A 12,565-nucleotide genomic window follows, 5' to 3' on the forward strand; every position below is an offset into this window, starting at 1 on the left:
ACGGAGATGAGGGAGCTGCTTGCCCTGCAGAATTGAGGGTGGTTCCAGTCCTTCTGCAGGGCAGAAGGATGGAGACTTTCTTGGTCTCTAAAAGCATGAGGATCAGCTGAGGACAGGGAAGACCCTGTCATGGGTTCCCTTGGCCCTGCAGAATCAGAGGGGAAAACCCAGCAAAGGGGGCTACAGGGAGGGGAGGTGACCCTAATCCCCAAGGCTGAACCTGGATCTCTCAGTCCCACGGAAAGCCAAGAGTAGGAAGGGACTTACCAGCACCAGGATGTCTTGGCTCTGGGCCTTGCTCATGTTGTTCCCGTGATCTGGGATACCTTCCCGGAATCTCTTTTTGCGTTTGCGTTTCTCCAGTTCTGCCTGGGCCTTCCTCACTGCAGTCTTCATGTTCTTCTCAAAAACAGCATGCATGGCCTGTATCTTGTCTTTACTTTTCAACTCCCAGATATCCTCTATCTCCAAAGGCTTGCGATAGCCCTTGAAAACTGTGCTGTGGGGCAGAGAAACCTCTCCTCAGCAAGTCTCCCGTGCTACACCTGAGGGAGAGTCTGTACTGCTAATGCAGAGCCTGGCCCCGAGCTCAGGCTGCAGAGACTGCGCCAAACGTGGTGCCTCGCGTGACTATCTCCTGGCAGCCTGTGCTGCAAGCTTCCCGAAACAGCACTGGCATAGCCCTAAAGCACCCCTGCATTTCACCACTCCAACCTCCCACAGAGCCCTGCTCACCTGGTGTACCATCCAAAGGTGATGGAGCTCAGGAAGGAGGCTGTGACCTCTGGGTTCTAGGGTTCAAAGTAAAGTAGGTTCCAATAGATCACTGATGCTCAGGAGTGGTGTTGACAAGAGCTGACTCAGCACTCCCATCCATTAAGGAATGCCAAAGGTTTCGACACTGTGACAGCTTCAGCCCCAGAAAACCCATTTTGCAGCAGGAAGTAGCCCCCCTTGGACACACGTGCAGAGGCTGCAGGGTCCAGCTCTTGCTGTGGCCCTTGCTGAAGGTGTTCCCTCCCAGAGAGGCCAGGAGGAGTCTCTGCACAGACCCCACCCTGCCCCATGCAGCACCAAGCCCACCCCTGCATGGACCTCGCACCTTCTTGCTGATCTCCTTTGTTTCTGGAGCAATGTCTGTGAAGCCTGAGACAAGGAAGATCAGCAGCTGGAGTCCATAGGAGATGAAGAAAAGGACAAACCGTGGCACGTCGGAGATTGGTGCCTGCAGGAATGGAGAGCTCAGGGTGATTGCTGGAGCTTGTCTCAAGGCCACCTGGTGCTCAGAGACAAGATCCATCCCCAGGACAGTGAATGTGGCTGAGCCCAATGGGGCAGTGCAAAACTCGCTCTGGGACCTGGCTCAGCTTCCCTTTGCCACCCCTCCCTGGTTTTCCCTGACCTCCTTCCGTAAGTCCATAAGGGGAGAAATTGGTCCTGGAGAGCTTATGCTTTCCCAAAGAGACTGGACAAATTCAAACAGCAATCCCTTCTCAGGTCTCTTCTGGCTCCCCAAAGTCCCTAGGGCAGCTGGGACCTCAGTGATACCTCTGAGAGCTTGTCAAGAGATGAAGTCTGAAGGGACTTTCTTTGGGGACAGAACAAGACCATGCAGAAGTGCAGAGCTTCCTGCCAAACCCAACCTGCAGGGCTCTCCGGATGAGCGACTGGAATGGCAATATCCCACAGAGCAGCGACAGCGTCCAGAAGCAGAAAAGTATCCCCGAGTCTCTGCGCAAGCGGAAGCGTCGTGCATCGTGGATCAGCAGGACCAGCAGCTGGGGGAAAGAAAACCAGTCAGAAGTTCAGGTAGGGCTGCAGGACCAGGTCTGGGCTTTAAACGTGCTTTTAGAGCATGTGTCCTGGGATGCCAGCACACACGATCTGCTGGGATTTACTGCCTTGGAGACACTGATCTCCCAGCGCCTGAGCTCACTGCCAATCCCACATAAGCTTTGCAGTTAATGCACAGGGCAAAGGTTTATTTCAAGAAGACTTAAGATCAGGCTCCTCTTCAGCAAGGTCTGAAGGCACCCTGACATTACAGCAGGGCATTATTTCTGTTTAGCTGTTCTCCCCCCAGATTCTCAGATACGCCCAGCTGTGAGGAGTCACACCCTGTCCCCTACACATTGCCTCCAGACCTGGAACTAAAGCCAGATCAGAGACCCAGCAGTGCAGCCTCTCTGGGCAAAGACTGCTCTCTGGGCAGTCCCCTGGGCTTATAATCTCACATGAGCTCTGAATGTGAATCTAAATGGCATGACAAAATGTGAAGGATAGCAAATGGGGGCGTCACTGTTGCTTTTAAGCATAGCTCGTGAGTGTTTCGGCTTTGCTAAGAGTGTTAGACTATCCCACGTCTGACTCACACAAGGTATCCGCAACTTCCATGCACGTGTTCCATCCAGCTAACAGCCCCTATGTCCTCAGCTTCCTCCTCTGCCTGGCTGTCCTGAGGCATTCCCCGACTCTCAGGACAAAACTGAGCAGCAGCCCACGGGGAAGCTGTGAGACCTCAGAGCAACAAGCCGTGGTCTGGTGTTCACGCTGTGCAATCGGTGCTGTGAAAGCCACGCTGCTGCCACTAAGGCTTCTGCCAGAAAGCTCAGCTACGTGAACAGGCATAGTACCTGCTCCGGTTTTAAGGATGAAAGGAGGGAGCACCTTGCAACCAGACATCTGCCCTCAACCTTGAGCACCACCCACACGTGTTCGTGTTCGGGACTAGTCCCCGCCCATCTTCCAGGCTGCGCTTCCCTCATGGGCATGTCCTCCAGCTAATCTCTGTGCTAGGGAAGATCCCTGCTGCTCAGCCCCGCCGTCTCACGCCCTGTCTCTTTGGTGACACACAGCACATTTACTGGCCCATCCCTTACCCAGGTGAAGATGTACAGGCTGGGGTTTGTGTATTGGACAGCTCTCACACGTTTCTGCTCTTGGTCCTCTACAAAGGCCAAAGCCAACTCTGCCACCGCCGTCAGCAACAGCAAGGTAGCCAGTATCTGCAGGGAGAGGGGAACAGCCGTGAGGAGAGACCCAGCCCACCTGAGTTCCCACACCCAGTAGTGGGAATCACTGGGAAACAACACACTTGGGCATAAAAGCACTGTGTCCCCTACACAGTTACACCCCTTCCAACCCAAACCTGGCCCAGGAGAGCTTCCGAGGGCCCTGTGAAGCTGCAGCACTTTCGCAGGAACACTGTCATAATTTTAAGCCTGGAGCCTAACAGCCCACAAGATGAGAGGCTCCAGTACACCCCTCTGCCTTCCCTCCCGGTGCATCCCCATCATGTTATCCCCTCTGTCCCAGACACACCTCATCCTGGGCCCCCATTTACATTTCTGTCCCTGATGATGCCCCAGCCCATTGCTTCTTCTCTCCTGTACTTCTCATCTCTCTGCTCCACACCCAACTTCAACCCAAAGGCTTTCCACTCACCACCTCTTCATTCCAAGCTGCTCCAGCCTGCCACCTGTGTCCCCTCAGCCCCACTCTACCTGTTTGATGATGAAGAGTTTGGTCATAGATGATTTCTTGGCTCTGGATTTGCACATGGGCAGAAGGTGCCATGGAGCCAAAATCCACAAGAAACCAAGGGGCACCCAGACCAGCACAGTCTGCTGGAAGCATACGGGCAGGTCAGCATCTGGACGAGCGAGGTAGGAGTCATTCTGAGGGCAGCAAGGACAGACAACCAAGTCACCTGGGATAGCTTGACCTTCACCTGGCTCACAGCACAAAAGCCTATAGCTCCTGTCCACCCTGCTCTACCCCATCACAGACCTCTCCTCAACACCCACCTTCCTGGCTGAGCATTCCAGCACTCAGCCACAGCCCCAGGTGATGCCACCATACCCACATATCTGCCCAAGCCTGACAGTTCCTCCCCCACAAGCACCCCTTGTTGGAGCCAAGCCAGCTGCAGCAGCTGGACCCAGATAATTCTCTAAGAGGTCCATGCAGGATGTCCTGTGTTCCCAGCTGGGCTGCAGGGCTAAAACAGGGCAGGGCTTGCTCAGGGAACTGTCATTTGCATCGTTGTCTTGTGGATGCCATCCAGGCAGTGTGCAGCACTCAATGCCGTGGCAGTCACGGACAAACACCAGCACCTCAGCTGACTACTGGCAGTTGGGTCCCACTAGCTGACTGAGCTTGAGCCTTGGGGTCTACTGCTCTCCCCTTCCACGGAGCGTCCTACCCCAAGAACAGGCAACAGGGGTGATGTAAGCACTCACCCAAAAGACAGAGCCGCAGAACTTGTCCAGGGGTGACATGGTTCAGGGTAGAAGAGATGGCAGCTCCTTCCCCTTGCTCTGCCTGGCTGTGAGTGTCTTCGGTGAATGCTTGGGACAAAAGTCCCCACGCACCCTCAGGTGATGTTGGGACAAAATCCCTGATGACACACGGTTAATTGTTAACTTGGTGCTATTGCACAAAGCAAAGCAGTGACAAAAAGAGCTAGAGAAACTGCACAGGCTCTGGGGAAGGGAGGAGAGGAATACCCGAGAAAGAATAAAGGGGAGCTGCAGGGGAGCCACTCTCACAGAGTCTCTGCAGGACACCACAGCCATTGCTCAGAAACCACAGCCTTTATCAGCGCACACCGACACAGACAGGCTCAATGGACCCACTGAAGGCACCACTTCAGTGCAACAGACCTCTCTTGCCAGAACAAGCCTACTGAATGCTGCCAGGAAGTCCAGTGAAGGCTGGTCCACCAAAGAAGGCAGCACCCTTTTCCTCATGTGTCACCCAGCAAGGAGGCCCAGGACACCAGCAGAGCTCCAAGCCTGGGAACTTAGAGCATCTGAAAGCTGAACTGACCACATGCTGCAGCAGCCTTGCTGAGTCCCCAGCATCTGGGTTCCTTCTCCTAACTTACGACCTGTAGAGCCTGGAGACTTCCTAGCTCTTCCTTTTTCTTCTCCCTTCCCCACATCTCTGTGTTGTCTGCATATTACGGCAGCTGGCTGACCACAAAACCCAAGAGACTTTGAACCTTCACTCTAAGGCAACCCCCAACATCTGAGGCAGCCAGGGGACCATTCCTGAGGCAGGTGACTGCCACTAAATCCTCACTCTGCTGCTTAGAAAGGTGGAGGGGTGGGAACAGGTGAGGATGGTGGTACTGAAAGGCTGGAACTGAACCCCTTTACCAGGCATGCTCTTGGAGAGCAGTAGGTAAAAGGGGACAGTAGCATGACTGCAAGAATTCTGCTGTTTCATTGTTCATGGAGTTAGTAAACAGCTCAGAAGTCAAGGATGATACAGTGAGTAATTGCTCAGGAACAAAGCCCTTGCCAGAGAAGAGTTCAATGTCCAGCTCATTGGTTAATTTTTATTGGCTTCTCTGATTAAAACCATTTGGTTTTGTAAATAAAGCCGGCCGTAGTGCTAGGTTCTCCAGGCTAGAAGCAATACACTGCTGACAAGAGCAGCAACCCGATGCAATGGATAAGAAATAAGTGAATGGAGCAGTCACGCCCCCAGCCCTTCTCCAGGCGGAGTGCTGACACGATTCTTTCTGCCTGCTGGCACAGGTGTCCTCTGGCCTTGCTCGTGCCCACCTGGAGCACTGCTGCCAAGGGGACCACTTGCTCATGACGTCTTCCTATTTAATGCTCTGTCCCATCCCTCATCTCAGTTTTCTGTACATGTCACAGTCCATCCTCAGCCAGCTTTGGTCTCTCATTCAGAGCAGAAATGCCTTGCTCAGTAGAGGACATCAGCAAGCGCACCCCCACTTTCTATAGCCTCATATCTGGAACACGCTTCTCCTAAAAACCCACAAAGCCACCTCACTGTCCTTCAGCTCCTTCCATAAAGCTTTCTTCACTACAATAGCCAGAAGATGTTCACTGGAACCGAGCTAATCAAAGTGCTAAGACCTCTCTGGCCAACAGCAGCACATCGTTTCCCTGTGCTCCCCTGCCTTTACCTGTCCATTATCCACGGTCTTCTAACTCAAGGTTTCGAAATTAGGCATTGCTTCATGTCCATCTGGCATGGCAACCTACAGATCAGCCCAGCCTTTACTGCTCGTCTGTTTCTGAAGGGTTTCCTTCTCTGCTTTGTTATCGTGTAATCCCAGGTTGAGTTCAAAAGACTTTCTTTCTCCCCCCCCGCCCCCCCCAAATGTTACACAAAAGGAAAGAACCAAATCAGTGTTTATCATGTTAGGGGGTCTGTGTCAGCAGAATATTGATGTTAATTGAGCTACCGGTATCTTAATGATCATGGTGACTCATGATATCTCACTGCACAAGCCATGAACCCTTACCTTAGGTATTCTGAACTATATTGACTCTAGCCACAAATGTAATCATTTCTTCTCCCGAGTAGGATCCCTCCCCCTGCCTGCTCATCAGTCAGTGCTGCAGCAGGCTCTGACATCAGCACTAAGCATCCACTCCATTCCTAACCCCTGCGTGGAGAACTACCACGTACATTATTCCCCAAGGCATGTTTTGGGAAACAAAGATATCTCGGATAGACCCACGTGGAAAGGTGGATGTAGCCTTTCACCTGAAGATACGTAGTTAGTCTTGGTTATAGGTTTTCAATGATCTGGTTCTGCTTAAGGTAGCAGAAGGTGCTGCCACCTTGTCAAATATTACTGTCTCCTGCACATCCTTACGCTCTGTACACTATTGCCAAGATGGGCAGACTTTTGCTTCCTAAGAAAGTCCACTCTCTCTGTCACGGAGGCACCCACAGAACAGAGAGCAGCAGCCATCTGAAAAATGTGGATTTAGCACAAACAAATTTGCCTGGCACTGCGACTGTACAGGTTTGGATGTCAGCTGGGAATTATTACTGCACAACACATTTATTAACACTAAGGAGTCTGTTCTAAGGAAGAATGACCCAAAACGTGCACGGCTCACTGATATCAAGGAGAATCTCTTACCTAGTGATACCAAGGGGGTCGCTTACCAACGCCAGGGTAAGGATCACTCAATCCCAGGGACGCACACTCGGGCGGAGTCCTGACTCGAGGGGAGAGTCTCCAACTGCACGACTCTCCGCAGGGCCCCATTTATATCCTGGTCGAGTGTTTACTGTGGTCACTTTCAGGAAACCCAGGCAGGATGCAGCTCAGGGAACCCAGACTCCGAGGCACCAATATCCCCGGGGGTTCTGCTGCAGGGCCTGTCTTTTGTGCAAGCTTTGTGGTGATCTGAGTCACTGCCACAGCCTCTTGTCACAAGGACTCTCCCCAGCTTTTCGGAACTTTTAAAGAGCAGGCAGCAAGAATGAAGGTGCTTTATCTCCGGGTCTCTACTCTTTTAGTGGACCACACCGATGCCTTTCAGATCTGTGTATTTTGCGGGGTAACCGAAGAGAGACTAAGACTGGGGCGAAGGCCTGACTCGAGGGGAGAGTCTCCAACTGCACGACTCTCCGCAGGGCCCCATTTATATCCTGGTCGAGTGTTTACTGTGGTCACTTTCAGGAAACCCAGGCAGGATGCAGCTCAGGGAACCCAGACTCCGAGGCACCAATATCCCCGGGGGTTCTGCTGCAGGGCCTGTCTTTTGTGCAAGCTTTGTGGTGATCTGAGTCACTGCCACAGCCTCTTGTCACAAGGACTCTCCCCAGCTTTTCGGAACTTTTAAAGAGCAGGCAGCAAGAATGAAGGTGCTTTATCTCCGGGTCTCTACTCTTTTAGTGGACCACACCGATGCCTTTCAGATCTGTGTATTTTGCGGGGTAACCGAAGAGAGACTAAGGCTTCAATCCGACCAGACAGCAATAACCCAGCAGGCACATTACACTGACCACTGCCTGCAGAAGGAGCAATTTGCACTTCATGTTGGGAAATGGACGTGGAAACTCCCTGAGAAAAAGCATCATGCCCTCCCAAGGAAGCTCATCACACGCCCACCCCACCTCAAGCACTCACAGCCCAGCACGCCTCGCAACTACCTCACCTACTCGGTCAGGTAGTTAGAAGCTCCTTCCCATTAGACCTTAAAGTGTTCATCATCTCCACGTATCAACGTGCTTCTCTCTACCCAGCAGCTGCTGCCCTGCTAGTCCCCAGCTATCCTACTGGCTGAGCACAGCAGGCCGCTGTCACCACGATGCTTCCCTCCCTGACACCCTGGATGTGACTGGATGTGATTCTCCTCTGGTGCAGCAGGGCCATGATCCGTTCAGGCTATGCCACACAGGCCACAGCTTACCTGTACAATATAAATAAAGGTTTAGAAAAGCACAGCAAGAGAGGGGCAGCTGCAGTGTTTATTTGACAATCACATGCAGTGCTACACAATTCAGTCCCCCTACTCGCTCCGCTCCCTTCCTCCCAAATACTGCCGAGCAGCGTGTTGCCACAACATCTGGGAATGAGTCCTTCAATTTAAAACGGCCAACGTGAGTTTCCAGGCCAGGGACTGGTCATCAGGGGAAGCCAAGGGAAGAGATGTCAGGCTTCATCACCAAGTTCACGTCCTCTGCAGCCTGAGGACGGAAGCAGTACCCATCTGTCCATGTGGCAGGGAAGACCCTGGAGTCTTCAGCGCTCTTGTCCTAGCACGGTGCCTTCCACTACAGAATGTTCTTTGCGATCGCGTTCAGGGTCCTCACTTTGGCCACATCTGCCACCTTTATGGAGTATTCAGGGGCAGAGAAGGATGCTCCCATGGCAACATTCGGATTTCTGTCAGGAAAACCACTGGTTATTATCTGCAGGTGATACAGACGAGCAAGACACGCTAGGAAAAAACGTTCCACCATCTCCCCTAGTCCCAGCAATGTCCAGAGAACCTGCTGGTGCCAGCCAAACCACAGATGAGACAGCAATAGAAAGAAGAATAATCCAAAGGCGAGAGACAACAGCATCAACAGAAACCCAGTGCAGAGCTTGGACATATGTAAGCTTTTCCTCAGAGGCACATCCCACCAGCCTCCCAGACCCTACACACTTGTGTGAAAGGTCTAATGCAGCTACACCAGGACCTGCCTTCCCAAGTGCCACACAAGTGCACTCACAAGCCCTAGGGCAGCACTGCAGAAGAAACGCCCCACGGATGCGGTTCTGCATGGAGCTTGTGTCCCGATGATGAGCACCGCTGGATTCACACACTGCAGAATACAGAGCCAGGCATCAGGATCCCAATCACCAGAGCACAATTAGTACCCAGGAAGCTGTTTAAATGTATGCCTACACACTCATGTTCACACTAATCCAGCTTTTCCCTTGTACTGTTTTGCTAAAAAACAGAAATAAATAACCAGTTACCTGAACTTCATTCCCGAGTCCCGGGCTGAGCGAGCAGAGCAGTGAAACTCAGAAGCAGTGGAGCCTTCCAGAATCCTCTGCAGGTTGCGCTCTGTGATGCCACCTCCTGGTGGGAAGAATCCCGATGTCACATACAGCAGGGACAGCAGTGTCCCACACCCGACATCACCCCAGCACCTACCCCCCCAGGGACAAGCACCACCTTGAAGGGAAGACAGCCCTTGGGTCAGCGGAGACCCGGGCATGTGAAAAGAGAGGGGAGAAGCCTTGGCTCATGCTCTCCCATAGACCTAGAGCTGTCCGCCAAATCCTCCAGTGAGCAGCAGCTGCAGGGCTCTGCCACCCCCAGCTGGCTCAGCTCACATGACATTTACTGGCACCATGGCAGGAGCTACTCCTCCTGGGGACCTGGCTCAGGAAGCCAGATCATCGCACGCCAGGGCAAGAGGCTAGGGAGGGGGCTGGGGACCACAGGACCTGTTAGGGACGACAAAGAGAACGTACCTGGCACCACCACAATTCTGCCTTTCGCCTGAAAGAACAGCAATGTGTTAGTGACACTGCTCAGCACTACACCCACACGTGCATTTAGGGGGCAGCAAAGAAACCATACGTGCAGCACCTTCCATAAGCTCACGGACATCACCGTGGCTCACGATTCGTGCACTCGCGCCCTCCTTTTTTGTACTATTCGTGTTTTACAAGCAAAAGTGGAAAAGAATTTGCAGCTACAGCTAAGACAACTTGTCATCACTTTCTCCCACCTCTCTATCCCACCTGGCCAGCTCTCAGGTACATCTGCTGCACTTGCCCAGCAGGAACTGTGAGGTCCCCAGCAGAGACCACACTTTGCTGTTTGCGTGAGCACAGCACACCAGCTGCTGCAACCAACTCCTACCGCTCCCCTCCCAGGCAGCGAGCAAGAGCAACCCAACCAGTCCTTGCTGTGGGAGACTTCAGGGTCCAGCACATGCGGACTCGGGAGTCAAGACCAAGCACTCCTTGAGGAAGTTCCCTTACAGAGATGAGGGCTACTACACAGGAGCTGCCCCCAGGCAATGCCCAGGAAGCAGCCACAGTAACCCAGGTAGCACAGGGAACACTTACCTGTTCCGCAAGCCTCTTAATTAAGGACAGTCCTTCCAGTGCTGAGCTGTCACAGCCACTTGTCAACACCCGCTCAAACCCCAGAGAAATCAGGGTCTCCAGTGCCACCAGAGGGTCGTGCACCATGTCGAAGGCTGAGAGAACAACACAACAGCTCAGAAATCACTCGACTCATCATGCTCAAGCCCTGTCCTCCAACCAGCTCAAGAGCCCCGGAGACAACAATAGGAGAGGTCCTTCTCACAGCTGGCCACCCCCGCAGGGAGCCACAGCTCTGACTACAACATGCCCCTCGCAGAAGTGGCAGGGCCACCATGCTCAGCTCCTCAGACGCCTCCTCTCCCCACAGGGCAGTGACACAGCCCCCAAGCCTGGACCTTTCCCCTGCTAGGGCAACGGCACAACCACAGCCTGCTCTGCACAGAATACAGAGCTCTCCCCCCTCCAAAGAACGACCAAAGGACCTTACGCTCAGCTCCCTTCCAGCCCCACCCTTCCCTGGCAGGGCCACTGGCCCAGGTGACTCACCTCGGTGAAACGTGACTGGCAGGGGACGGCACACCGCTGCAATAAGAAGACATATGGTCAGTGAGGGCTAGTACAGAGTCCCTTGTGCTAGAACCATAAAAGCACACGAGATGAAAGAAGGCAAAGGCTTCTCAGGCCATTCCTGGGGAGCTCAGAAGGGTCCTGGTACTTATTAGGATCAATGCAGCCGCTCCTCTTTGGCAAGGAAGAGTTCTGCCCTTTAAGGAAGCAGCAAACCTTTGTTTTTATGAGTAGCACCAAAATCTCCCATCTCATCTGGGCTGTGCTGAACCCTCATACCCACCAGAGATGTCTTCCTCTGCAGGAAGGAAGCAGGGAAGTTGTGTCATGTAGCTGGGGAAGGGACAGCACCAGCACATTTTGAAAGCAGGAGATCTGATTTTTGTGATTTCTTTCACTAGCTACAATTTTTGCTCTCAGATCACAGCAAATTTCACCAGTGGTCCTCTTTGTTACTCAGCTAAGCTTATTTATTTCTTTGAAAATAAATCGAACTGCCTCCTGCCCTGGAAACACTTTTTCCCACAGAGGACCTCACTGTTCTAGTGGAGGCAACCCCCAGCAATACCCCTTTCTTTTGCTGCACTCCCTACGGCACATTCACCTTCATGTGAGAACCTTAGCACCACATCTCCAGGGACAGGCTCAGCCCTTTTTGGCTTCGGCTGTAGCTCACAGAAAAGATGTGGGGGTCTGGACTAACAATTTCTCACTGCAGCTTCCATAGCCTTTTATAGGTTTCCTTCTCTCCCTCCTTATCTTTTCTCACTGGGTGAGTCAAAGGAAAAATATGAGTTGCCAGCTACTCACAAGGCCAAAGTCCAGGAGAAACATATCCTAGACAGCTGTAGCAGGCACATAAGGAAAAGAACAAAGGGCAAAGAAAAGGAAGGGAGAGAATCTCTCTGATACCCCAAAGCGGCTCACCTAAGCCTCTCTCCTCCTTCAGTGCTGCTATTACGTCCCAAGTAGCCTCAAACCCTGTATGAGCTGCTCAGGGCAGTGGCCCTTGGTCTGTAAAGCTTCCTACCTATTTAGTGTCCCACAGGTAAGACCATACCTGAAACTGGAGAAGGTGAAAAGAGATGAAAAGCCCGCGGTCAAGACAGGCAGACCAAAGCACCCTGCGCAGTCCTTTTGACAGCACTGGACGGAGCAGCACTGTTCTCCTGCACCCAGCCACAGCACAGACCTCAGCACAACACTTCTGACTGGAGACGTTCTTACCCAGCAACGCTGTACACAGCTCTGTGTCGATGCGCCCGTCCTCAGTGAGGGCCCCGAACACCAGCCCGTCAGCTCCATGAAGCTTGGCAAGGCGGATGTCAGCTTTCATCACCTCCACCTCCCGGTCCGAGTAGAGGAAATCTCCGCCGCGAGGCCGGATCATGACGAACACAGGGACCCGCACACACTGCTTCACCACCTGCAGGAGCCCTGCGGGGGAAGGGAGGGAGACAGCTCAGCGCCCGGCTGCGCAGCAACAGCTACCGGGGGTGGCAAGACGAGACCGCGGGGAGGGACACCCGGGGCAAGGAGAAGCCGAGCTGGCGGAGGCGGCCAAAGGAGGAGGGTAAAGGGCAGGGACGGCAGGCGCTCAGGAGCGCGAGCTGGGAACGCTGACCGCCCCCCGGGAGCGGGAGAGGCGCGGGGGAG

General features: G+C 53.3%; 2 protein-coding genes across 2 annotated transcripts in view; both read right to left on the reverse strand.

Annotated features, from left to right (window-relative positions):
• The window catches only part of ABCC2 (ATP-binding cassette, sub-family C (CFTR/MRP), member 2), a 17,629-nt gene extending 13,349 nt beyond the window's left edge, over nucleotides 1–4,280 (reverse strand). Inside the window, exons 1-7 of the mRNA XM_010135652.1 lie at nucleotides 4,242–4,280; nucleotides 3,504–3,677; nucleotides 2,880–3,005; nucleotides 1,644–1,778; nucleotides 1,103–1,225; nucleotides 736–791; nucleotides 268–499 (exon numbers count right to left, since the gene is read on the reverse strand). Coding sequence (XP_010133954.1) covers nucleotides 268–499; nucleotides 736–791; nucleotides 1,103–1,225; nucleotides 1,644–1,778; nucleotides 2,880–3,005; nucleotides 3,504–3,677; nucleotides 4,242–4,280 — 885 coding nt within the window. The remainder of the gene's footprint in view (nucleotides 1–267; nucleotides 500–735; nucleotides 792–1,102; nucleotides 1,226–1,643; nucleotides 1,779–2,879; nucleotides 3,006–3,503; nucleotides 3,678–4,241) is intronic.
• A 3,951-nt stretch (nucleotides 4,281–8,231) lies between these two features.
• On the reverse strand, nucleotides 8,232–12,370 carry CUTC (cutC copper transporter; the record flags this gene model as incomplete). The annotated part of the gene is made up of 6 exons (XM_010135653.1): nucleotides 8,232–8,671; nucleotides 9,254–9,359; nucleotides 9,758–9,785; nucleotides 10,361–10,494; nucleotides 10,889–10,924; nucleotides 12,137–12,370. Coding segments are annotated over 6 exons (650 nt in total), but the record flags the coding sequence as incomplete, so codon positions are not given.
• Nucleotides 12,371–12,565: the final 195 nt, after the last annotated feature.

This window comes from Buceros rhinoceros, unplaced genomic scaffold (assembly GCF_000710305.1).
Source record: "Buceros rhinoceros silvestris isolate BGI_N320 unplaced genomic scaffold, ASM71030v1 scaffold27794, whole genome shotgun sequence".
NCBI lineage: Eukaryota > Metazoa > Chordata > Aves > Bucerotiformes > Bucerotidae > Buceros > Buceros rhinoceros.